The sequence below is a fragment of the Ictidomys tridecemlineatus genome, chromosome 5 (genome assembly GCF_052094955.1).
Source record: "Ictidomys tridecemlineatus isolate mIctTri1 chromosome 5, mIctTri1.hap1, whole genome shotgun sequence".
Lineage (NCBI taxonomy): Eukaryota > Metazoa > Chordata > Mammalia > Rodentia > Sciuridae > Ictidomys > Ictidomys tridecemlineatus.
The window spans coordinates 187818612-187842812 of NC_135481.1; the positions used below are offsets into that span (position 1 = coordinate 187818612).

General features: G+C 49.4%; 1 protein-coding gene and 1 long non-coding RNA gene across 15 annotated transcripts in view; both read left to right on the forward strand.

Annotated features, from left to right (window-relative positions):
- The window catches only part of LOC110598340 (uncharacterized), an 82705-nt gene extending 70556 nt beyond the window's left edge, over window positions 1–12149 (forward strand). For 10 of the 14 annotated variants that reach the window (XR_013439742.1, XR_013439754.1, XR_013439741.1 and 7 more), the window contains one exon: window positions 10689–12149. This is a non-coding gene — a long non-coding RNA (uncharacterized LOC110598340). Of the gene's footprint in view, window positions 1–601; window positions 865–1958; window positions 2060–3104; window positions 3272–10688 lie in introns of all 14 variants that reach the window. The other 4 variants (XR_013439743.1, XR_013439744.1, XR_013439750.1 and 1 more) reach the window with 4 other exon arrangements.
- A 1253-nt stretch (window positions 12150–13402) lies between these two features.
- On the forward strand, window positions 13403–23010 carry Ankrd60 (ankyrin repeat domain 60). The gene is made up of 4 exons (XM_005327193.4): window positions 13403–13718; window positions 18869–18999; window positions 20380–20545; window positions 22539–23010. The coding sequence occupies exons 1-4, from the start codon at window positions 13403–13405 to the stop codon at window positions 22841–22843; spliced, it is 918 nt and encodes a 305-aa protein (XP_005327250.3). The 3' UTR covers window positions 22844–23010.
- Window positions 23011–24201: the final 1191 nt, after the last annotated feature.

Genomic DNA, 24201 nt, shown 5'->3' on the forward strand with positions numbered 1-24201 from the left:
CCCTAATTCCTTCTAAACTTCACTGCGACCACTTTAAAATATGCTCTCCCGTGCCTGGGGGTTGGAGTGGAGCCTGAAAACCAGGGAGGGGTCTGTGATCAGGGAAGGAGCAGGGATGTTAGCCTTCTCTTCACCGTGGGCCGTGGTGGGCAGGCTCTTCAGACTTATGGTTTTCAGCACCTGAGTGCAAATTGTTTCTCTGTTCACACAGTTTTTAATTTTGGCTTAGTGATAAAACTGACTTACCAACTCTCATACTCCATAGACTTGCTCCAGTAAAGCAAAGCAAAACAAAATTCATAAAACCTGATTATAAAATGTTTAAGAGTTGGTCATAGTTATCTTTAGTAAGAAATGAGATGGTATACTGGGTTGCTGTTTTTTCCTAAAAAATGGGCCAGAAAACTCTTGCTGTTTCCTTGTGACCTGACTGTAGTGATCATAGGGATAAAGTAGAAAGGTGTGACCATGCTGACCTTGATGTGACAGTATTTGGGCTTCTCCATTAGAGACAGACATGGAAAGGGAAAGAAGCAATTGCTTCAGGTTGGCTCTTGGGTGGATAGAAAAGCCCCTGTGCCCCTGTGCCTTCATTTTGTAGTGAGGAGCCAGAGCTGTGGACTTCAGCTCAACTTCAAGGTTCTTCTGGGCCCAGCCAGAGCTGCCAGTTGCAAAAGAAGGAAGAGGAAACAGACTCTTGAGAGGCTTGGACAGTGAGGAGAGAGCTCCCCCACGCCAGATGCTGAGACACAGCAGTGCCGTGGACAGGAAGCTCCAGGGCTGGCCACTCGGTATCTTTGTCCACTCTGCCAGGTGCTGGTGACAGTTCTGCCTGTCTCCCATTTGTCTCTTCAGAAGAGCAAGGTATCCTATGCCAGAAACCCACCTCACTGCCCTCTCCCCAAGGGCCCCTCTCTGGCCACAGCTGCACCATATATTTGTGGGTTCAGCATGGGGGAGGGTGTAGAAGACGCCCATCTCCTCAAGCATCAGGATTCTGCAAGGAAGGGGGTGCTCAGGAGCCATTAGCCTGTTGCTGTGCTGGTGCAGGGCACTGAACTCAGGCACTGTTAGGGGCTGGCCTTGGTGGTTGGCTTGCACCCAACTTGGCTCCTGGTAACTGCTACACTCAACAGGACCCCGAGGACTTTGGATAATAATAATTCCAGCCACACACATTGTGAGTATATGTGAATTTATTAACTTATAGGAAAAAAACCTTAGGTTGTCATACCAGATGACCTCTGTATTTATCTCGTATTCTGTTAAAATAAACAGTGTACTTCAGTGAAAACCTTGGCATTGAAGGTTCTGGTGGCATGCCTCAGAATGAACGAAGCATCTATCCCTGTATTAATCGACTTTCCTGGATCATATGTTGAGCTGATTTGTCAGAATCCATTAAGCTGGTAGACAGTATGACATTTCAAGTGCAAGCTAGAAATCCACGTCATGGTTGAAGGAGAAGGTCAGATCCATCTCAGTTAATGTTAATCAATGATCAGAGACCAATATGTCACTGGTGAATGTTCTTGTTCATTTTAATTGTTAACCTAATGTAAAGGTTCATTAGCAAACACGCACAGTGTTTGTCCACATGGAAACTAAAAGCAGTTTACGGGGCGCATTCTCTGTCATCGCCACACCACTTCACTCAGTTCACTACCTCGTGCCCTCTGAGAGGTCCACTGGCCCTGCAGTATCTATTCCCCAGAAAACTGAGGTGCTTGCCACTCTGTGGCTTTCAAACCTCATCCTTCCTCTGGGGCAGTCTACCCTTAACATGTGAATGTTATTGGAGGGTGCTGGAAGCCACATGGGGGAGGTTTTCAGGGCTCAGAGACTAGTACAAGCAGCCTCACATGGTTGGCACTCACCAACTTTAACAGTAGCTTTTGTTTTGTGTAAGGACCACAAGCAGTCTTGGAATTAAAATATGTGCAATCAATTTTCTCTAGCTCTTAAAATGACTGGCCTGTACGACATGATATCTAACTGTACAAAAGCAGTTTGTAACCTGGAGAGACATCATTGACTTCAGAGAATGTTCTTGGCTTAGGTTGGCTTCTTTCATTTCTTTGAAGGGGGAGTGGTCTGGTGCAAATTGATAAATATTCCCAAACAACTCTGTAGGATCTTGGCAACCCCAGAAATGGAACCAGTGACCCTTTGGAGACTGAGCAGAGGCATGAACCCATCCCCTTGAGGAGAACAAATCTAAATTATAGGCTTGTTCCTCAAAAAAAAAAAAAAAAAAAAAAAAGAAAGAAAAAAGAAAAGCAAAAGAAAGAAAGAAAGAGCAACTCAAAACTTTATTTTCTGAAAGTTAAGTTTAAGAACAGACATTGAAACCAAATAATTTTCTTCTATCAATATTAAGTATGTATCTTGGTTCATAACCTGTGTTGCTAACATTTTCTCTCTAACTTAAAAAGAGAAAATTTAAAGTAGTGTTTAAAATATTCTGAACAATCTATAATATTATTTTAATAAAGTTAATGTAAGAAATATTTTGACATCTTACTATTTGGTGTCTGTTTAATACAAATAATTTTTTTTTTGGTCAAAAGTCGACAGCTTCTTTGATTGAACTGTGTGTGTTCAGTTTCTCTCTCTCATGGATTAGCTTCTGATGCCAAATAAGTTCTCACACGTGTTCTAGATTATGGTGGAGCTTTGCCCTTACAGCAATGAATGTATGCAGGGGGCATCTTAGGGGCACCACCCATCTATTGGAAGACAGTAATGACCTAGGTGTTGGTCATGGGCCCTCGATTGCTGAGTGATTGTGGTAGAGAGTAGACAGCCCCCAACCTCAAGGTGGTTAACCATGCCAAGCAGACAGCTACCTAGACTGTTCTTTGTGATTCCAGATAAGTTGTGGGCACCACTTGAACTTCCTCCAAAGCCAAAACCCATTCCCAGGAGAAAACAGGGTGCTACCCCAAAGCCCTTTGACTTTGGGAAGGCCTCTTGTTCCTCCCCAAATTTCTGCTTTGTTGTTTTCACCTTTAAATTCCAAATTGCTTGTTTTCCTTAGTTTGCTGTTCCCTTTGACCCTCTTTCCTAAAGTGTAATGTTTTCCTTTTTCTCTCATTTCCCAGGCTATAATCCCTCAGCTTCTGCTAAATCAGTTTGTGTTGATGACTGACCAAGTGCAGGCCCAGACGTAGCCAAACACTGTGCAGACAGCTTCCCAGGGTGGCAGTGACCTGGGTAGGCAGAATTGGCACTACCTGAAGGACACGTACAAAACACTGTCTTCATGCAGGTAAAGGAAGCCTTTTCAGAGGAAGGTGCAGAAAGAGGAGGGTTATTTAATTAGGAAGCAAAGGGAAGCTTCGGCCAGGCTCGCTGACCTGGATTTCCTGTGGATGCCGATCGGCATGTTTACTGGTCTCTGATGAAATAGAGCTTTAAGTGGCTGACACCTGGCAGCATTCATTTTGCTCCAGAAATGCCATGTAAGATGTTGGGAACATTAAATTACATTTGCTTGTTGTGATCTGTGTGTCTGCTCTGTACCCCTAGTGGAAGGTCTGCCAGAATCTTGCCTTCTCCGTTCATGAGCTGGCTGTGATTCTTGGGGATCAGTTGATGGCAGCTGACCCGGTACCTGTCTTCAGTGGATTTTAAAGGATCTTGTGCACAGGAGTTCTTAAGCATCTTTATAATTTTCTAAAGGCAGGAAGGAGGGTTAAAAACAAGCTCCCTCTCTCCAGTCAGTCGTGTTAAGCCCTGGATATGTCTGGAATCAGTGAAAAACAAAAAGAAAAAAATTCACAGTGCAGTTGTCTGGGTTTCTTCTGTTGAAATGCACCATCCCAAATCTTAAAGTGGATGTTGTTTTATCAATAGGCAATGCCTTAGCGTGTTTCCTCCCCAGCTCCTGTCCTTCAGGGCTGCAGTTCTGTGTAGGGTGTTATGGACGCACAGCTGAGCACACTGGGTGCAGAAGAAAAAATCAGGCCCCTCGTGTGGCCTGACTTGCCCAGAGTCAGCTGGGGAGAGCCTGGGCCGAGGCCTGACCTCAGGTCGGCATGAAGGGCTTTCTCTGCAGGATATTGCTGCTTCCCGTCTTGCTTTTGTCTTGTCTTCTTTTTCCTTTTTCTTTTTTGCTGTAAAGAACGATGAGTGTAAAAACAAGCATTTAGAAATGGCCTAGAGAAACTAATTAGTTGCATCCACTGACCCGGAGCTGCCCTTGGGGGGGTGCGCTCTCAGACTCCCCTTTACTGGTGCTGAGCTGACTGCAGGAAGGCAGCAGCGGTACTGTCTGCTGCACACACCGAGGTGATTGTTTAGGTGGGAAATGGCTGAAGGAAGAGACCCTGGGGCTTTTGGGAATACACAGCATAGGCGCCCACCAGGGGAAAGACTGGGAGCATCCTGGGCGAACTGATGTCAGTTGGCTGGGATGCCAGCTCACACACACACCGGGCCATAGATGACAACTGAAAGGAGTTAGGGCATGAGGGAAAGGCAGGGTTCTTCCAGTGCCAAACCTTAATCTGAAACAAAATAAGAGGGGGCACTTGGGGTTATTTTGTGGGTTTATATGTTTTTAATTACATATACATTTTAAAAAATAGTTTCTCCATGAAGACAAGAGGAAAGAATATCTGTATCCGCTTCAAGAATTTGTAGTGACCAATATCAGCAGGAATTGGAGGTTTTGACATTAACTAGCAGAGTAAGTAGAAACCTGTTCAGGGCAATGAGAAGGCAAATCAGAAGAAGTAAGTCTTAATTTTCCTACCTTATAATTGATTTCTAAACCAGCAGTAATAATGTTCTTTTGGATAAAGAGATTATGTTTTTATTAAGGTATAACCGAATTCCAAAGCTCTAAGTAACAAATACCACAGTCTCTGGGGAGACATTCATTTTCACACAGAGCCGGGGCTGCAGGCACCCTGGAATTAGAGTGTTCTGCTGTTCTATAAGGTAATTTGTTTGAACCAAATAAAAGATGAATTGCCCACTCTTCAATATTTCCCTATTAATCGGAGCAGGTTTTGCAAAGCTTTCTTGAGCATTTTGAGTGCTGTCGGCTCTGCAGGGTACAGCATGCTTTATGTACTTCAGCTGCTAAAGAAAATGGGGCGACAGCGAGATCTGAAAAGGTCTAATCCAGATGAGAAGATTATTAAATAAAAATGTCCCCCAAGGTGGCTTATATCTGTGCATCATTTCGTGTGTGGAGGAGTTATTCGATTCCATCTTGTGCCGGCAGTAGGAATGTGCTGGGTTTTCGTGATTATGAAAGGGTGATAGCATCGTTTTAAGTAACTCCCCTTCCCGAGGTGTATAATGCGCTTTTCGTGATGTGGAGAGGGTTTGTTTGTGTTGGCAGGGGTTTGGGTTTTAGTTCACGCCTTGTTGAGATTCATTTCTGAATCTTTAGTTTTCATTTTTCTTATCCACAACTCGAAATCTCTCCAGTCATTGTCTTCCCCGAAGAAATTCATCAGGCTTTTGCAGCCATTCAGGATATGATCTGGCTGGTGCCAGGGGCGAGCTGGAAGATTTTCTCTTTGCTGCGAGCTTTAATCATTATGCTTAATTTGAGAGATTGAGGCTCAGTCATTATGCCCTCTCGCCGCGCGCTGTGCAGAGCCGGAGGACGGCGGGCGGCTTCCACGGCGCCGCGTCGCCCTCTGGCGGCGGTGCGCGGCGGTGCGCGGCGGTGCGCGGCGCTGGCCGCCCGGCGTTATCGCTCCGCAGCGCCGATCTCCATCTCCGCCGCGCTTATTGCAGCCCGAGCTGCTGATAAGGATCCTGTGCTCCCGCGCCCGCGATACGGTGTCATTTTCCCCAGCACAGTGCTTTCCATATGAAAGTAGCACCTGCGCCCGTGGCTCGCGGCGCCGACCCCCCTCCCCGCCGCTTTTTCATTTCCTTTGGCTGCCTGGTGAAAATAATGCGGTCGGTTCCGCAGCCGCCCGGGCCGCGGGGCGCCGCGGCGCGCTGCGCCCGCTCCGCTCCGCTCGGCCGCCGGCTGGTGGCCCCGGCCGGGTCTCCAGGCCGCGCCCCCGCTCCCCCGCGGCCCGGGAGCCCGACCCGCTGTTGACGCTGTCGGATGGTGCGGGTGTCCTGGGCCGCTCGAGCGGTACGGGCTGGACACGAGGTCCGCGGCCGTCGTTTCCCAGCCTCTGTGGTGCGAAGCTGCATCTGCTTCCTTTTAGTTTGGTTTGTGCGCGTTGATTTTTGCCTCCACGTTTCTTAGCGTAGCCGTTTCGCGCGGCCTTCTGCTGTGTGCATTTTACTGACCGCGCTGGCGAGGTCTCGTGCTGTTGGTTTCCCAGCCTGGCTGTTTTTATGCATAAGATTAAATGAGAGGGAAGAACAATTAGTGAGGTGTTCTTTGGGACCAAAGGAAGTTTTTTTGTTGTTGGGTTGTTTTTTGTTTGTTTGGTTTTTTGTTTTTGTTTGTTGTTTTGGTTTTTTGCTTTTTTGTTATTTTGGTTTTGTTTTAATTTCACACAGCTGAAGCTGATTTTGGACCTCCGTAGCCCCTGTGGCGCCTGAGATTACCAAATGCACGTTGCCCTGAAGTTGTATGCCAGAGGTTTCTGAAGTTGGTGGCTCTCCTTCCAACGAGGGAGGAAACACGGCCTTTTCTGTTTGGGAGTATTAAAAGCATTTGTGTGCAATGAATCAAAATGCATTCAGCTGTCATGTATAACTAATTAGAACAAATAAAAAACAGGAAAAAAAAAGCAATGCCATTAAAAATCATCAAAAAAAAAAAAGCAGGAGTGTTTATCTTCCATTTTAACATCTGTATTTTTCATGGGGTGAATTTGTCAGTTTTACCTATAAAACCAGCTTTTAAATTTTGAAATTTGGAACTGTGTTATATATAGTTTTATCAAGTTTTGGAGTAGCTTTTTAAAAAATTATGTGCCTCAGTGATAGAATTTGTGGATAGATCACTTTATATGTGAAACCCTTTAAATAATAGCTGCTGCTTTTTATTTCTCTTCTTTTTCTTTTTTCTTTCTTTCCTTTTCTTTGCTTTCCTTTTCTTTTCTTTCTTTTTTTTCTTTTTCTTTTTTTTTTTTTTAACACTGTGGCATGGTTTTGTGAGGTGCTCAGTGTGCAGACTGCAGTATAGAAAAGCCGGCCCTGCTTCTCATGGGCTTCGTACCAGCTGAATACCGACTGAGAAATCTCATTTGAAAATACTGATTTTCTGATGGCTCTAAAATCTTATGAAAAGTGACATGTTCTAAGAAGGAACGATGTAGTTCATTATGATGCAAGAAGAAATGTTCTAAAATTTAGACCCCCAAGCTTGCAATTTTTATGCAATTTTAATGCATCTTTCAAATGCCATTCTCCTTTCCATTTTTAATGAAGGGTTTTTTATATGTGTGTCTATATGTTTATTGCCATATATTTAAACATCCTTTTTCTGTGTTCTAATGATTATTGTGACAAAACCGACTTTTTCTCTTGCTTGTGAATTCGTGAGAAAGGTGGGAGGGTGACAGATGTCTGGTTTCTGTTTCACGGTCAGAGACGGCACAAGGGCAGCATTTCTCACGAGCTCCTCCGTGTTCGCAGGCCGTGGGGATTCTGCATGCACTCTGGCGGCGCAGTTCAGGGGCCTGGAGTTAGTCCCCTGCCCCCGGGAGCTGGTGGGGGCTCCTGCACTGCTCTCCATGGGTGGGGTAGGCGAGGCCTGGGAGGATCCACCCCTGTATTGCTCTGCAACCTGAGGACATCCTTTCAGCACAGAACCCCAGCCCCCCCCCCGAGCCCTAGTTGGGAGCTCCAGGACATTCTGCCTGGACCCTTATCCTGCAGTGACGGGAAGCACCAACCCAGGGTCACCTTCCAGTGAGCTCACCCACCTGTGGATGGCCAGAGTCCCTACTGTGTGCCAGACATCCTGTGGCTGCTAGCAGGGAACAAGCTCTGACTCTCCCATTCCCTTTGTCTGGCCAGACGAGGGCCATCCCACCAATGTACCTTACTGTAGCCAGTGGCTTTGGAAGGAGAGGGGATGAAAGGCAGAACAAGAGGTTAGAACAGAGCCTGCTTCACCTCTTCAGGTACGTGAAGTTCATGTCAATCTGTCAGGCTCCTAGGCCACGTGCTCTCCTGAGTGTTGGAAATGGGGGCATGTGTTTGGCTGGGGACCATGGCAGTGATGAGGGTTTATTGCCATTTATTGAATACTTCTTTAGTGCAAAGCATCTCATCACATCAGATTCTCTAATAGAGCTACTGTGTACTGAGCATGCTAGAGTCAATTTGCCTTTGGACTCTTGTTTTAGATAATACATTTCAAGCCCAGAGAGGTTAAGTAATTTACTCAAGATCACACAGGAAGTGTAAACTCATGATTTTTGTTTTCTGCTGGTGTTATTTTAAGCATTGTAACTTTACTTCATGTACCTTTTCAAGCATATACAATGGTGTAATTCATCTCCTTGAGCCCATCACCCAGCTGCACTGATAGTACAGTGACGCACACCATGGTTGGTCCCTACCTGACCCCAAACCTCAAATCTCCTTTCCTCCCTCATAATCATCCCCAACCAAAGGACTCACGAACGCCCCCTGTAGGGCTGGAAGGGAATTGTGGAGTACTGGGCCATTTGCTTTGAAAAATGCCAACTCCCAAACTGCAGAAGCATAAATAATTTTGCTTTTGCTTTTGCTTTTTAATTCTCTATCTGGATTTAGAAAATCAGTGAGAAACAAAAGGACATCACACCAACCAATTTTGTTCAAGAAAAATCAATGAGATTTGTTGTTGTTGTTCTAACTAATTAATTATTCAGGTTTTACAGCACCCACAAGAGCACAACTCAAAAGGTTCAAAGGCTCGCTATAAGGTCACTTGCTACCTCCATTGCCTTCGGTAAGGGGCAGAAGGCAGTGGGTACCCTGCAGCCAGTTGTCCCTCTGGGAGTCTTGAGAGGACTGTTCAGCACAGCTCTTGGGAGGTGTCACTAGGGAGTTGGGAGGGTTACTTGGAGCAAGACCATCTGGTTGAAGCCCAGGTCTACAACTTTTCGCCAGTGGCCTGGGGCAGAGCAGCCTCACTGTGTCCCCCTGCCTGCTGCTGAAGGGCTCAGAGGGCTAGGCTGCTCAGCTGGGCAGGACAGTGCCTGGCACCTGTCTGCTAGCTGTGGCTCCAGTGTCACCCACCAGGGTCCAGGTGCCCTGCAGCAGGAAGATCTCAGGGCCTACCTGGCGTGTTCCCACCCAGCTGTCATGAGGCCTCCAGATGTCACCACCAGATTGGACCAGAATTCTCTCCTCTAATACTAGGCTAATTTTGCTCTCCTACGGGAGTCCTGAGGATTAAATGAGGGGATATACATACAGCTGGCCGGGGAAGGATTGCGCAGGAGACGCTGGAGGAGCCTGCTGCGCAGAGAGCCACACCCTGCATCAGAGCCCGTGCCCTGGTGGATAGTAGAGGTGGGGTTCGAACCCTTCATGGCCAGCCACACGCAGTGCGGCAGCACCCTGCTCCATGCTTTGTGCAAAGGACTGCACGGTTGAGGACAGTGAGGCTTGGAAAAGTTAAGCCATAAACCCAGACCATGTCGCTAGTCAGTGGCTGAATGAGGCTGAAGTATTCATGGTATTTCTAACCACATTCAGTGCTGGGATTTTGAAGCTCACGCGTGCGCACACACACACACGTATACCTTAAACCTACAGATTCTGAATTCTTTGGCTCTACACAAGTTTGTGTTTTTAGAAAACAGTTGGACAAGTCGCTTCTCTGGCTTCCCTGCTTGTTGCCACAGGCAGTGGTGCAGGAGAACCAGCTTGCAGAGCCCCTGCGTCCCAGCCTTGGGGCCTTGCTTAGGATCCCTCGCTGCTGGCCAGAGCTCCGCGGTGGACACTGCTGGACAAGGGTGCACCATGCGCTTTTCCAAACTTACACACTTCAATAAACCATCAGTTGTTAAAGGGGGAAACTGGACTTCCTCTAGGAAATGATGGCAAGTCGTGTGAAAACACAGTTATGAAGTAGTAGGTGAATTAATAGACCAACTTTTGTGCCTAACAGTTAATATTTATAAAACAGCTAGGGAAATAAATGCAATTAGTCTTTATGTTTGATGAACATATGCTAAAGTACAAAATATCACGTGGTCTTCTAGAAAGGAGGGACACTTGTAAATTTTGAGGCATGATGTAAAAGTTAGTGACTTATGCTGTGACTTCTGTTCCACTGCAGTGGAGGTGTACTAAGAAGACACTCCTACACCAGCTTGGTTGGTTATTTTAAACCTGAGCAAGACTAAGTTAATAAAATCTGTGTGTTCTTTGAATGGTTTATTTCTACACCTCAATATAGGGAGAGGTTATATCCTTCCCTGTACCTGTACCTCTGCCCCACCCACGAGCAGCTGCCCTCCTCCTGTCTTCCACTTGGTGCCAGTTCTTTTATATTTCAGGGAAAACAAGTAATATTAATTTTTTTTACTTACTATAATTTTTTAAATATGCAAAACTATTGGGAGTCCATCTTTAAAAGTTAGATACTTATTAATGAAGGCATTTTGTCATTTGAAAGGACGTCCGTATGACTATTCTATTAAAATGACTTGTTATCCTGACGTGGTTTAACAACAGCTGCAGCAACTAGAGGATGCGTTAAGACACAGTTCATGGCACATGTGATACGAACTTGTGATTTCTCTCCTCAGGGTATTTTAGAAATGCAAGTAACCCTCATCTTGAAGTTGCTGGAGAGACCATCTTGGCTTTGCAATCTGACCAGGACCAAGATGTTTCCTTTTTGCCACCCTAGAACCAAGCGACAGAGTCTTCTGGACCCTACTGCACCAGGAAAACAGGATAGACTCCTCTGGGAAGGTTGTTTCATGCCTGGCACCTTTGGCTTGTGACCTGAAGGGGAACTGATTGTATTTTATCTGCTGAAGAAGAAAAGATTTCTGAAACTTCCGCATTGTGCACCCAAATGACAGACCCCTTTCCTGTCTGAGGCTCCCAGACTGAATCTCGGTGGGGACTTAAGTGCAGATGGCTAGGCCTGTGCCACATTCCCCAGCCCCGCAGGCCTGACCCAGGACACCTTGTGGACAGGGTGCAGGCCTGCCAGCAACTTGTTTTGTTCAAGACAGACTGTATTCGAGTCTCCCCTCCCGATCGCTTATTAGAAGCTCTGAAATCTTTACTAGACTTGCATATTTGTTTCCCTTTTGCTTTTATATAAAATATAGTTTATGGTGTTATATTTATTTTTAACTGAGATACTGTACATATGTAAATAACTTTTTTTTAATTTTTAGATAAGATCTCACTAAGTTGCTCAAGCTGGCCTTGAACTTGGGATCCATCTGCCTCAGCCTCCCAAGCAGCCGGGATTACAGGCTTTGTGCACTGCCATGCCCAGCTTGTAAATAGCTCTTGACAGGAAGAAAATATATGAATGTAATATTAGCTTCCTATCAGTGAACTGAACAAATATATCATTGAAATTTATGCTGCAATCTGAGTTGCTGCAAACATAGCCCAGTTTGTTTACTTTTGAAAAATGTGACAAAGCTACTAAGAATGATTTATGGCAGGCTTTCCACTACAGTGGGTGGGACTTCTTAAGCACTCACCCTCTGCTTCTCCCCGAACTCTCCTCACAAAGATGGCGTTGGTGTAAAGCTGAAGGATTTTTCATTTTTGTACAGATACATTGTCAACGTTTAAGAACTTGAGAGGGAAGTAGATAACTGAGATGCATGGATATCAACTTTCATGCTTTAGAATACTAAAAGATAGGAAACCATAGTTCTGATCAGAACTTGCCCACAAATACCAGTGATTCTGGGGGGTTAAATCATGTACTCTTCAAATTGATGTAAGTACACCGAACTTAGATTTCATGCTTTTAAAATTTAGACTCAAATGCTTTAGAATTTAAACAGTTTTTTCATTAGTTAATAATTCAAGGTTCTGTAAACATTTGATTAAACTCTGCATGCATATGTCATTGTTCTTGTTTTTCTGTTTATCTTCTCAACAATGGGCCCAGAGAAAAGGAAGAGTAGCCCATGGGGGATTTAGGAACCAGCTGCCAAGGGCCCTCTCTTCCTCTCTGATCTTTTTTTGGTCTTTTTCTTCTTTTTTTAAATAAAATTTCTGAAGCTACACATTGAATTTCCTGATATAAAGGATACCCCCTTCCCAATCCCCAAATTCTATTGAACTGGTTCTCTGAGAAGAACAGAAGGAATCCATACCTACCATGCCAAAGAAAATAAGACGTATGAGATTTTACTTTGTAATCCAGGGTGACATTTAGGCAATTTGACAGAATGAGTTAATCACAATCAGAAGCCACATATTAAAAAAAAAAAATAGTCTTGGAGATACTGTTTTTCTTTGGTAACAAGCAATCTTTAATTTTTTTTATTGCTCAGAAAGTGAGACTGTCATGTTGTTAAAATCTGTTAATCTAGTATCAAATACAATTATTCAACTGCAATCTTGTATTCTATACAGAGATTAATTTACCATTAAGGGAAAAAAATGAGCTTCTACATGTGTTGTGAGGTGTAGAATTTGCATGCTGAACCACTAGGTGCCTGTGAGGCCCTAGGGACTCGGTGAATAATTAACCTTTATTTACAGTTCAGTTTGTATGTTAAAATTGTCTATAATGTGAATGCCTTTCCAAAGCAAAGATTTCTCCTGGCTGCAGTTTCTTTTCAGAAAGTATCTCAAAGCTTGGGTTTGATTCTTTTTTGTAACAACAGAATTTTCCAAGGTGGTTCTTGGCCCCTCTCTCCTCTGCCTGCCTCCGCCCCGCCCGCTCCAGCCCGTTTGTAGGTGTTAATTGCTCCTGGGCTCCTTGCTGAGTGTGACTTGAGCCCACAGGTAAACTTCCTGTTTACTTGAAAGCTGGGTGAATTGATGGAAACACCTTTCTCCCTCCATGCGCTCAAGGACATTTTCAAAGTTGGTGAGGTTTAGTGTCGTTTTGCGAATTTCCTTGGAGGCCTCAGGCGAGCCCACGTCGTTTCTGCCACGCTGACCCGTCCCTGGCCAAGGTCTGCACCTGGCTGCCCCCTGGACAACGTGGAGACTTTCTCAAGCGCAGTTCTTCCAGGTGGCTTGCCCTGAATTACGCCAAGGTTGTATTTTAAACAGACCCGGAGAGGGAACAGTTTCCCAGCAGCAGCAAGACCCCCACCACCACCACCACACACACACTGTTATCCAGGGTGACAGGGGCGGGGGCGAGCGGAGGCCAGCCCCTGGTCAGGTAGCTCAGGCCCTCGGAGGCCACGCATTGTCCTGCCTGGTGCCTGGCCGCTGCCACCCGTCGTCACAGTCGGGCGGGGGCGTGGGCCCGGGGCGCGCGGGGGCGGCAATGACGCGTGGCCACTGCGCTCCAGCAGGGATGACACGCGGCCGGGCCATGCGGCGGGCGGCGGGGGCGGGCGGTGCGCTACCCGAGCGGCCGCTGGGGGGCGCCCCGCGCCAGGCCTCTTTGCCGCCCAGGGCCCGCGCCCGCAGCCAGAGCAAGCAGCAGGCGGGTGAGCCGGTGGACTCGGACCCTGAGGTCTTCTTCTTGCGGGTGCGGCTAGAGGACACTGGGGAGGTGTTCCGAGTGTCAAACTGCTGCGGTGACACCACCGTGCGGGAGCTTAGAGAGGACCTGGACCTGATTGTCGGCATCCCCTTCAACCTCCAGCGGCTCCACTACTTGGACCAAGGTGGCCCCTGCCCTCCCCATGTCCCTTGAGCTCCGGTGAGGGCTACCTGGTACTCCTCCTGCCTGAGTTATAAAGGGAGGCCTGCCTGCGAGGGTACCCCGGGTGTTAACACACACCGGCCACCTTTAAACCCCAGGTGGAAGAGCCACTGGGGGTCTTAGCCACATAGGGACTTTTCAGCCCCAAACACTGGATTCACAACAGACCCCAAACTCAAGGCAGACCTCACAGCAGGCCCCCGAGTCCACAGAAATCCTGCCTGGGTCAGACTACATCTGCTAACCTCTAGTAAGTCCAGCTCATAGGAGGACCCCAGATCTCCACACCACAGCAAGGTACCCCAGAAGCCCAGACCCTCAAATTCCCCATGTCTTCATAAGGGACCTATGAAAGCCAGCTGTGTCCACACAAGACCATAAACCGAACAAACAAAAAACCACTATCCTCAGAAGTACCTCCAAACCCAGGACAATCTGCCTGTCAGAACCCCAAAATCCAAGCAAACCCAAGTCCTCATGTCATACTTGTCAACATTGGAACCCCAAGTCCCCTAGCCAGCCATGTTCTCACAAGCTCACAAAGCCTGAGACAAACCCTGTTGATCTCAGGACCCCAGTCCGGAACAGAACTGCCCATGACTGAACCCCAAATCTCCAAGCTAAACAATATAGCCTCAAACCCCAGATCCTTCACCAGCTGGGTCTCTCCAAGGAAGCTAAAATTCCAGCCCTCCCCCACAAGACCCCTAAGCTCAGAAAAAACCTTGCCAAATTTGAAACCCCAATCCCCCAGGCTAATGATGACTACCTCACAACTGGAGTCCTCCAGCAACTGTGTCCATGCAAGCATGCCAGAGCTTGAATGCCCATGTTGGGACCCCAGCTCAGAACAGACCTGCTCAAGACTGAGCCCCAGTTCCAGGCTAACCATCATTATGTTAGAACCCCCAGACTTCCATCAGCCATATCCATGAAAGGATGTCAAAACTCAAAAAAAGCCCTGCCCACACTAGGACCCTAAAACAGAGCATACATGCCCAAGACTCAACCCCAAATCTCCAAGCTAACCATTGCTACCTCAGAACCCCAAAACGTCCATCAATGGTGTCCACACAAGGACTAACTGAAGCGTTGCCCATCCCAGGACCCCAAGACCCAGAACAAATGGCCAAATTTGAACCCCAAGTCTTCAGGTAATGACCATTACCTCAGAACCCTGACTCCTCCAGCAACTGGGTCCCCACAAAGATGCCAAAATTCAAACCAACCTGGACCACCTCAGTACCCCAACCAAGAACCGAATCCCAGATCTCCACACTACCTCAGAACCCGGAGTCCTCTGGCAACCATGTCCACACAAGGATGTCAGAGCTCAGTACAAACCCTACCCACCTCAGGACCCCAAAACCAAAGATAAACTTGGCCAGATCTTGAGCCCCAAATCCCCAAGAGAGTCGTGACCTTCAGAACCTGAGTCCTCCAACAGCCGTGTCCACACCAGGGTGCCAAACTTGGAGAAGAACTCTGCCCCCTCAGGGTCCCATGATCTCTCTGGAAGCACTGTCACATTTGCCCCTCAGATCCTGGAGCTGCCCTGGAGTCTACGAAATCCTAAATCCCAGAGCAGACTCTACCCAAAACTCTGGATTCTGAATCCCGTCTCCAGCTAGCCATCTCCATCTCCACACCCCAGACCATCAACAACTTTTGTCAAAGCCCCAGACAAACCCTTTCCTCATCCAGACCCCCAAACCCAAAGCCAGCTGTGCCCACATCTTAAAGCTAGTCCCTGAGGTTACCATGACCGCATCGGAACCCCAATCCAGGCAAAGTGTCCTCAGAAGATTTCCAAGAATGAGACAAGTCCTGCCTACAACAGGACCCCAAAAACTCAAGTGAAATATTCCCATACTGAACCCACAAACCTCCATGAAATCACAGCTACCCCAACTCTCCAAGGTTGAAGTCAACCATGTCCATGTCAGGAAGTCAAGGTTCAAAACAAGCTTTGCCTGTATGAGGACCCCAAAACTCAAAAGCAAACTATGCTTATATTCGAAACTCAGATTCTTTTAGCTAAACCCACCCATACCAGGATCCCCAATTATAGATCAAACCCTGGTGAATTCAGTCAGAACCCTAAATCCTGGAGCAGATCCTATCACCAAGACCCCAAATCTCAGTGTAGACCTGCCTGATTTCCTAACCTACAGTTTCCACACTATCCGGGCTTCATGAGAACCCCGAATCCCAAAACAAGTCCTGGCCATACAAGGACTCCAAATACCATACAAGAGACCCTTCCCAAAGCAGGACTCCTAAACAAACAGCAAACCTTGTTTTCATCAGAATCCCAAATCCAGAGCAAATTCTGTCCTTATCAGGACCCCAAAGCTCAAAGCAAACCCTGTCCACATTTGAACCCCAGTACTGGCTCTAACCCAGTCTGTATCAGAATCCTGAATTCTGAGCTGTGTTCTTGCCTAGGAGCTCAAAGCTAGCCCAACCGGAATCAGAACTCAGTATCCGAAGCTCACCATGCCTAAAGCAGGACCCCCAAAGACCCTTTGTCCAGACAGATCCCATGTGGAAGGTAGGTACCTGGGGGAGGCCAAAGACCCCACGGCTCAGGTCTCCCTCCACTCATCTCCTTCCCTCAATCTGAGGACGTGGTTTCCCTATCCCGATTCCCTACAGTATTTAGGATATGAGAACAGGATCAAAGCCCCTGAGATCCATCATCTCCCCACCCGGTTGAAGTCAACGCAAAACACTTCAAGAAAATGAAGATATTAAAAAAAAAAAAAAAATCTCTGGGCTGCTGCACAGATATGTGAGGAGCCGATATTGCAGAGAGACTGCAGCTGTACTGCAGGGCCGGGAGGCGATGGAGACGAGACCTGAGAGCAGCCTGTCTCCACCAGCCAGCTCCCGGACTGCCCTTCTGGGCTCAGTTTCCTAATCCGTAAAGCAGAGCCCCATTAGCTCTGGAATTCTCCGTGCTGTTCCCCCATGGACAGGAATGACTCAGGAAACTCCAAACGGGCAGTGAAGGCCAAGACGCTTTTGCACTCTTTAAAATAGGTTCAACATTTTTCCATGGCATATTTATTTTTCTGCAGGAACATTCAAAAGATGTTCTTGGGCATTTTCAAGGCCTTATTTAGCAGGAAGAGTGTCTCGAGCTAGACTGTACCTCACATGTTAAGAACGACGGTGAATCATTGAAGGGCTGATTAAGGGTCCCCCACAAGTAATTTGAAAATTATGTATCTCCAACTACAAATGTCTGGACCCCTTCTGTTCATTTATTTTCACTGATGAGCCCTGCTGAGCAATAAATTCAAGAGAGTTAAGAGGGAAAGAGAGAGATGGGGTGAGTTAACACTGATGTCACAGAGCTGTCACTCAGCAGCCACTTAGCAACTGCTACAGAGCATGACCTCTCTCTGTTGCGCGGTCCTTCCTGTGGACGGCAAACGAGAGAGAAGATGGTACTACTTCAGTGTTAGGAGAAATTTGGGCTTCTGTCTATGATCTGGGGATGCTGCTCTTGCCCACTGCGAAGGCGGAAGAGGGAAGAGCGAATGAGATCATGCGTGAGCATTCTATCCAAGCAAGTGGTCAGGGAGTCAGCGAGTGAGGCGAGGGGCGCTCTTCCTATCCTTGGGCAACTCTGCTGATTGACTTAGCTGGCGATAGTGCTCGAGCCTAAGGCCCGGCCGTCTGCCTGTCAAGGGGCGTGCTCTGCATCTGTCACCTGCCCGCCTTTGCCAGGGAGCATAGCTTTCCTCAGTGTCTCAGAGCTGTCTGGAAGTCGAGTTGTCTTAGACTGATTGCTAAAGATCCTCTGTGTTCCAACCACAGACAGGACCCCGATGAACAGATTGGTTAGTCACTATCCTCCACTTCCAGCCACTCTTTGGAATTTCTAGTGATCAAATGGTGCCCCTAGAGCCCACAAAGCTCCAGTCTGTTAGCAGATGGCTTTGCCCATTCCAGCCAGGGGAGCCTCTGCGTGCTCCTAGCAGACAGAGGTGCACCTGTCTTAAGGGGTCAAAGAACTTAGTGCAGGCACAAGGCACTCACTTTGAAGGTCTGAACACACAGGCCCACAGGGGTCCCTGCCACCCGAGCCCAGCAGACCAGCGAGCTCCACTCCCTGGGAATGTGCGTCGGCCTGGCATGGGCAGACCCGAGGCACACTTGTCATTCTTGAGACTGTAGATGGCCAACACAAGAAAACGCATGCGTTTGAAAAGGTCAACCAAATACAACTTGAACCGTCTAAAAAATGCTCTCTATTAATATTCATGTTACCACTGCCGATGGTCTTCCCCAGAGCCTGGATCTGTGAACTTAGAACAGACCCACCCTGGGTCCTTCACGTGGATAAGCCTCTGTGCCAGGTGATGACAGGCTTAGGAGCTCAAACACGCCAAGCCCCAGCACAGTGAAAGTCAATATTTGCTCCTTACGTGGCCATGGGTCTGCCTTGAGATGCTCTTGTCCCCCGGGGCCATTGGCAACACCTGAAGACGTTTGTGACTATGGGAACCAGGTGTAGGGGCTCCTGATCCCCTTGGGTAGAGACCAGGGAGGCTGCCTCACGTCCTGAAGTGCGCAGGGCACAGAGCACTCAAGTTCAAAATGTCAGGTGTGCCAGCATGGAGAAACCCTGCCCAGGGTCCTCATGTGAATCCAACAATTTTTGGTCACTGTCACCTCTTTGGTTAGCAAATGACAACATTGACCAGAGCTGGTCTTTTAGTTAAACGTATGTAACTTGTGTTAAGTGCATTTTACCGCAATACATAGTTGCCTCAAGTTTAAGTAGTTCTCTTTGTAAGAGTTTGCCTCATAAAACGTCTTTACTGACTCATGTATTTTTTCGCAACAGGACAAGCTATAATTGCAGAATTTTATAAATGGTTGCCATTGTGTTTTTGGTCCAGCTTCAATCCCAGCCGAGCCAAATTAATTTTCTAAAAAGCATTAACGACAACAGGCTCATGCGGAATCATCAAATGAGATCTTTGTTCAAGATTCTAAAATTATCTTTGCGATTCCCAAGGTCAGATAATCTCCTAGCCGATGTAATAAGTTTTCTTTAATGCCCAATTTTTTAAAAGGAAACATTGCTCCCCGCAGGAGATATGATAGATGACGGCACCCTCAAGTTGCATGACGTCGTGCCCGGAGGAGTGATTTCCCTGAGCATTTGGCATTATGATGGCTGGATAGAACTGGTTTTGGCAGCCGTGGAAGGGGACCTCAGTAAGGTGCTTCCCGCTTCTTTCCACGGGTGTTGCGCAGAGCGACAATCTTTAGTGTGCGGGTTTGAGTGGAGGCTTCAGAGAGAGGAAGAAAGATGAGGACCTTGGTCCCCATGATGGCACACTGTTTCAGGAGCTTCCCCTCACTCTCGGGGTGCACAGTTCCACGGCCTTTACTTATTTATGGCTTAGGGACCCACTCATCCCTCACCCCCGACAATCAAGGCAGCACATACGTCCGTTTGCCTTCTGAGGTTGAGAGTCACTTGACCCTGGTGGAGGGCTCCAGAGCTCTGGGCCTTGCCTGCCTGCTGCGGCCATGCCCAGGTGAGCGGGGGGTGACCCAGTTCCGGGGGCACCCACAGCACCCTGGATGGCAGCAGGACCCACTGTTTGCCAGGCCTCCCCCGCGGGGCACTCAGCTGACTCTGGGTGGGAGGGAAGGACAAAGACCAGGATGTTTACCCATCAGAGAAGATGAATCGCTGACACCGGGATGGATAGGTGGATGTTTTCCTGTGGATCAGATTCACGGGGAGAGGGGGGTGCAGTTCCCTCGCTGGGCTGTTTCCAAGCAAGGGCCAGCCGCAGGCCCTGGCAGGAAGGGCGGCCCGTCCCGGACATTGCAATCCTCGTCCAGACCCGTCCTTGCTGCTGTCCCTTCTGTGTCCCAGCATCCCCATCCCTGGGCCTTTCTTCTGCTGCCAGCAGTTTGGTCTGGGCTCAGCTTTCTGGCTCTCTCGCCCCGACGTAGGGTTCTGTCTCTCCTGTTTGGGGTCTCGAGTCAGAACTGCCGCAGACCCATGTCCTTATGTCTGTCACTTCTGTCCCCTGTGCTGTTCCCCACCTGGCCCTGATGTCTGGGGCAGAGTCCTTCCTGTGGATCCTGCAGCCTTCCTCCCATGTTCCACGAGGTGACCATAGGACAGGGCTATGCCCCTGTGAGAGGGGTTCAGAGTGCTCCACAGAGGCACTGGGCACCAAAGTGGACAGGAGGCCAGAATTCGGGCCGTCTCGAGGAGACTTCCCCCTTGGGCTGCCCTCTGGCGAGGCCGTATCTTGGCTGGTGTCTTTGTTAAGGCCACAACTACCTTCCTCTGGCCACCAAAAAAGCTATTTGCTCTCGTTAAAACATCGACTGGGATGTTCCTGCCTCCCTGAGTTGACGGATGGTGATTTTGTCCCGGGAACACCCACGGGGCGTTGAAGAGTGTCCCCCACCTCCCTTCCCTGGCTTCCTACCATTTCTTGATGAGGCTTTGCCCTCTCCTTTCCCATCATGCACCTTGGTGTGGGTCAAGCAGACAGACCTTCCCTGAGCCGCCCTCAGCCTCTGACCGCAACTGCTGCACTTCCCAGAGTAACCGTCTGTGTTCTCTCCCCCAGCTGTCCTGTCTCGGAATCACTGAAGATTCCTTCTACCGAACAGCAAATTCACGCCACTTGGAGGGTGAGAAGTGGAAGCGGTGGACATCCCAGAGAGCATTTGTGGCCTTGTACATCGCCTCCCACAGAGGTCACTATGACATGGTGCGGTACCTTCTAGAACAAGGTAATCTGGGCAGAAAACATGGTACTTTGGAGAGTCTCGGGGGACAGCATCTTGGTCTTCCTGGATCCTTCAAGTGCTGATTCCCTGGGCCTGAGTCCTGTCACTCAGAGAGCTGGGTCCGTGCCAGGCCTCCATGGGTGGCTGGGAGTGTCTCAGTTCATGCCAGGCAGAGGCTGTCGAGGCCAGACCCTGGAAGATGCTGCTGTTGCAGGGAGACAGAAGTTCAAGACTCCAGGACAGGGAGCAGCAAAGGGTTTCCGGGCATGTTATTTCCAACCAGAACACTGCTGGGGACATGGCCACACTGTCTGCACAATTCTAGTCCCACCTGCAGTTGGAACATCCCAGGTAGCCTGGCCCACGGGTGGTCCTCGGGCTGGCCCTGCCTTCTTTCTGCAAGTCTTGCAGTTACTTCCTCTGGTGACATTCTCCCCAGACTCTTCTCACTCTTGCCTCCACTTAGGGGTGACCATTGTTCTGTCTGTCCCCAGGGAGCCTGCATTGCCTCTGAACTGAAGGGCTTTGCTTGAGATTCTGCAGGAGTACTCTTTATCCTCCTCGGACACGGGATATTCTGTGTGTGTGGGTGCTCATGATTGAGATGCAGAAGGTTGGAAACATGTAGGCAAGAGCTGCAGGGCCCCTGGGGAGAGGAGGCTGGTGAGGCCGCGTGGGCTTGACGGGCAGGCTCCACGTCAGACCCCTCCTCTCAGCTCCTCTATTATCCCCACTCCACCAGGCACGGTGGAGAGCAGCCCGGGTTTCCTGGGCAGGATGACTGGGCTGCGTGTCGGGCACATGAACCTCTGAGCTGGACGAGGGTTGGCGACTGTGCCCTCTGCCTTCCTCCACTGCCTCTTTCCTGTTGAAGAGTGAAATATGGCTTCTCACAGCCCAGCAGTCCTTTAAGCTCATGAAAAGTCATTTTCACTCTGATGGAACCGTGATGTATTTGAAGGCACCAGTTAAAAAAAAAAAATGACAGCCAGCTTTGCAAAGTTTTCTGTCCCCTGCAGACGCTGCTGGGAGAAGGCATGTGGGGTGGACTCCACCATCCAGAGTCTGATGGAGACTTCGCCTCACCAGCCAGCCATAGCTCATGAAAACAGGCCCCGGAAATGTCAGCCGAGTTTAATTGAATCGCCTTGTTTTCCGTGTCATGATATTTGTTACCCAGAATTTGATTCGATTCAACAAGTCCACACTGGACACCTGCCATTAGCCCGTCCATCTTCGGGAGACAGTGAGGCATTCAATCGAAGGGAGATCTGTCCATGAGTCAGGCTGCTGGTCGTCCGTCACTTCCCAGTGCCTGTCTCCTCCAGGCCCGAGCTACGTGCCTGGGGTGAAAACAGCAGCCATCAAAATGAGTATCTTCTCCCCTCATGGAGCTCACTGGGGAAGTTATCAGATTACAAATAATTAACTCCATGGTCAGTCGCATGGGGGTATTTTAAAGGTGGCAGATGTCTGCTGAATTCACGCAGGGGTGCTGTGGGGAAGGGGAGCTGAGGAGGGCTTCCCGGGAAGGTGAATGGAACACTTAAGAAGGACAAGAGTTGTCCCAGGACTGGGGGAAAACAGGCAAGAGTTTTGTTTGTGACAGGAACAGTTTGTACAAAGGGCCGGGGGCAGGATGCAGAGCAGGGTTTAAGGGCAAAGACAGAAGGTAGGTGAAATTAGACCCTCCACTGTGGGCAGGGTCATGGAGGAAGAATGTGGGGGGCTGGTGCTGCACTGATTGGGGGGGGGTATGGGTGAGAGAGCAGCAAAGATCAAGACATTGACCCCACAGCAGGGGGATTGCCATGATGAGGTCTAAGTGGGAGATGACATGGCACTGTGGAAAGACACTGGCTGTCACAAGGGGACAGGCTGGTGCTGAGGGGTGCTGGAAGGGCAGCAGTGCCCGGTCCGGCCCCTCCTGTGTTTCTGGTGCCCACTGTCTCTGAGGGAGAGTGGCCCTCGCTGACCCGGCTTTCTCATTTTACAGGTACCAGCTTCCTGGATAGCACGCCCCTGGGCAGGACGCCCCTGCACGTGGCCGTGGCCATGGGCCGGATGGACTGTATGAAACTCCTGCTGGAGCACGGGGCCCCCATCCAGGAGAAGGACGCCAAGGGGGAGACCCCCATCTCCATCGCCCGCTGCGTGAACCGCAGGCTGACGGAGCAGCGCCTGTTCCTGCTCTACTGGCTGGCCAAGGGGACAGGGAAGACGCTCATCAAGGACCTGATCCTGAGGCAGGTCTTCCAGAGGATGTGCTCCAGCTTGGGCTCCAGGAAGACCTCAAGTTAGCCCCCCTGGAGACGTCTGCCCACCAAAGCCCACCCCGGTGACTGGGCAGAGGTCACCCCGCGGGACCCCGGCGGTGCTCGCCAGGGCGGGGACGGGGAGTTCACCGTCCTGCTGGAGGGAGGGTGACTTGGGAGGGGGTGGCGGGGCCGCGTGTTCCTGCGCTTGTTCTGACCCATTACAGACCCACAGGCCCGCGCGGCCTTTAATTCTAAGCTGTTTGCGCCTCGTGTCCCGTCATGCTGAGGCAGAGGGTGACAGGAACCGACCCCCCACCCAGGCTGTTTAGGGCAGCGCTGTCCAGGACGGATCACAGTAATGAGCACGACTGTCACTCTGCAAAGCAAGTGCCCGCCACTGTCGGGAGGTCTCGAGGGTTCATTGTGAGATCCTTGCAGCAGGGCGCTCCCTGGCTAGGGGTGTTCAGGAAGCGTGGCCAAGCCATGTTTGAGGGACAGAAGCCAGGCCGGGGGGAGCTTGGTTCTCCCACGTGGCTGCCTCAGGACCTCAGCGAGGTGCGGCAGAGGGCAGTGGGAGACAGGACAGAGCCTGGTTTCTCGCTGTGGCCAGTGCCAGCCCCGCAGCATCCCCGCAGGCAGGCAGACACCCTGAGTGTCTGCGCCCGACTCACGCCACCTGGGGTCAGGCTGGGAGTGGGCCTGCAGTAGCCGCACCCGCCCTGCAGTTGGGGCCCTGGGCTTGGAAGCAAACAGAGAAGGTCTGCAGACGGCACCGGAACCCAGCAACAGCAGAAATTCAAGCCCAAGGCTGCTCGGTGGTTCTAGAGCTTTCTAGGGCAGAAACCTGACTTTTTGATAAGATAACTTCTGGTTTTTAAATGTGGGCTTGAATTTTGGGGGAAGACGGCATGGTACAGAAAGAGTGAGAAGATTTGAGGCACCCACACACCCTGTGTGCTGTCCAGCTCATCTGCTCCTCCTGGGAACCAACCTAAGGCCCAGCGGGACCATGCACAGCTCTGAGCCACCGCCAGGGAACGGCCAGGATGCTCACAAGGTGCCACGTGTCATGCACCTGCTGCCCCACCCACCCGTGGCTGTTTACGTTTTCCTGAAGCCCTATATTCCAGCACCACCTCCAGCATCCGAACTCGTGGCCAAGGTCTCCTGACAATAGAGGGGCTGTCTTTGCGGTGATGGAAAATGACTCTGTGTCCTGGCTGCCCTTCCTTCCCACTTACATCCCAGAAACCGGATTCGGCTTTTAAATTAATGGGCCACATTTCCTGCTGTCACAGCAAGCAAGGTCTTGTTGACGCTGGGGTCTTGTACTCGTCTACGTGGCCTGCCCAGCTCAGCAACCTGTTTGACAAATAAGAGTCAGGAAGAAATAGCTTCGCA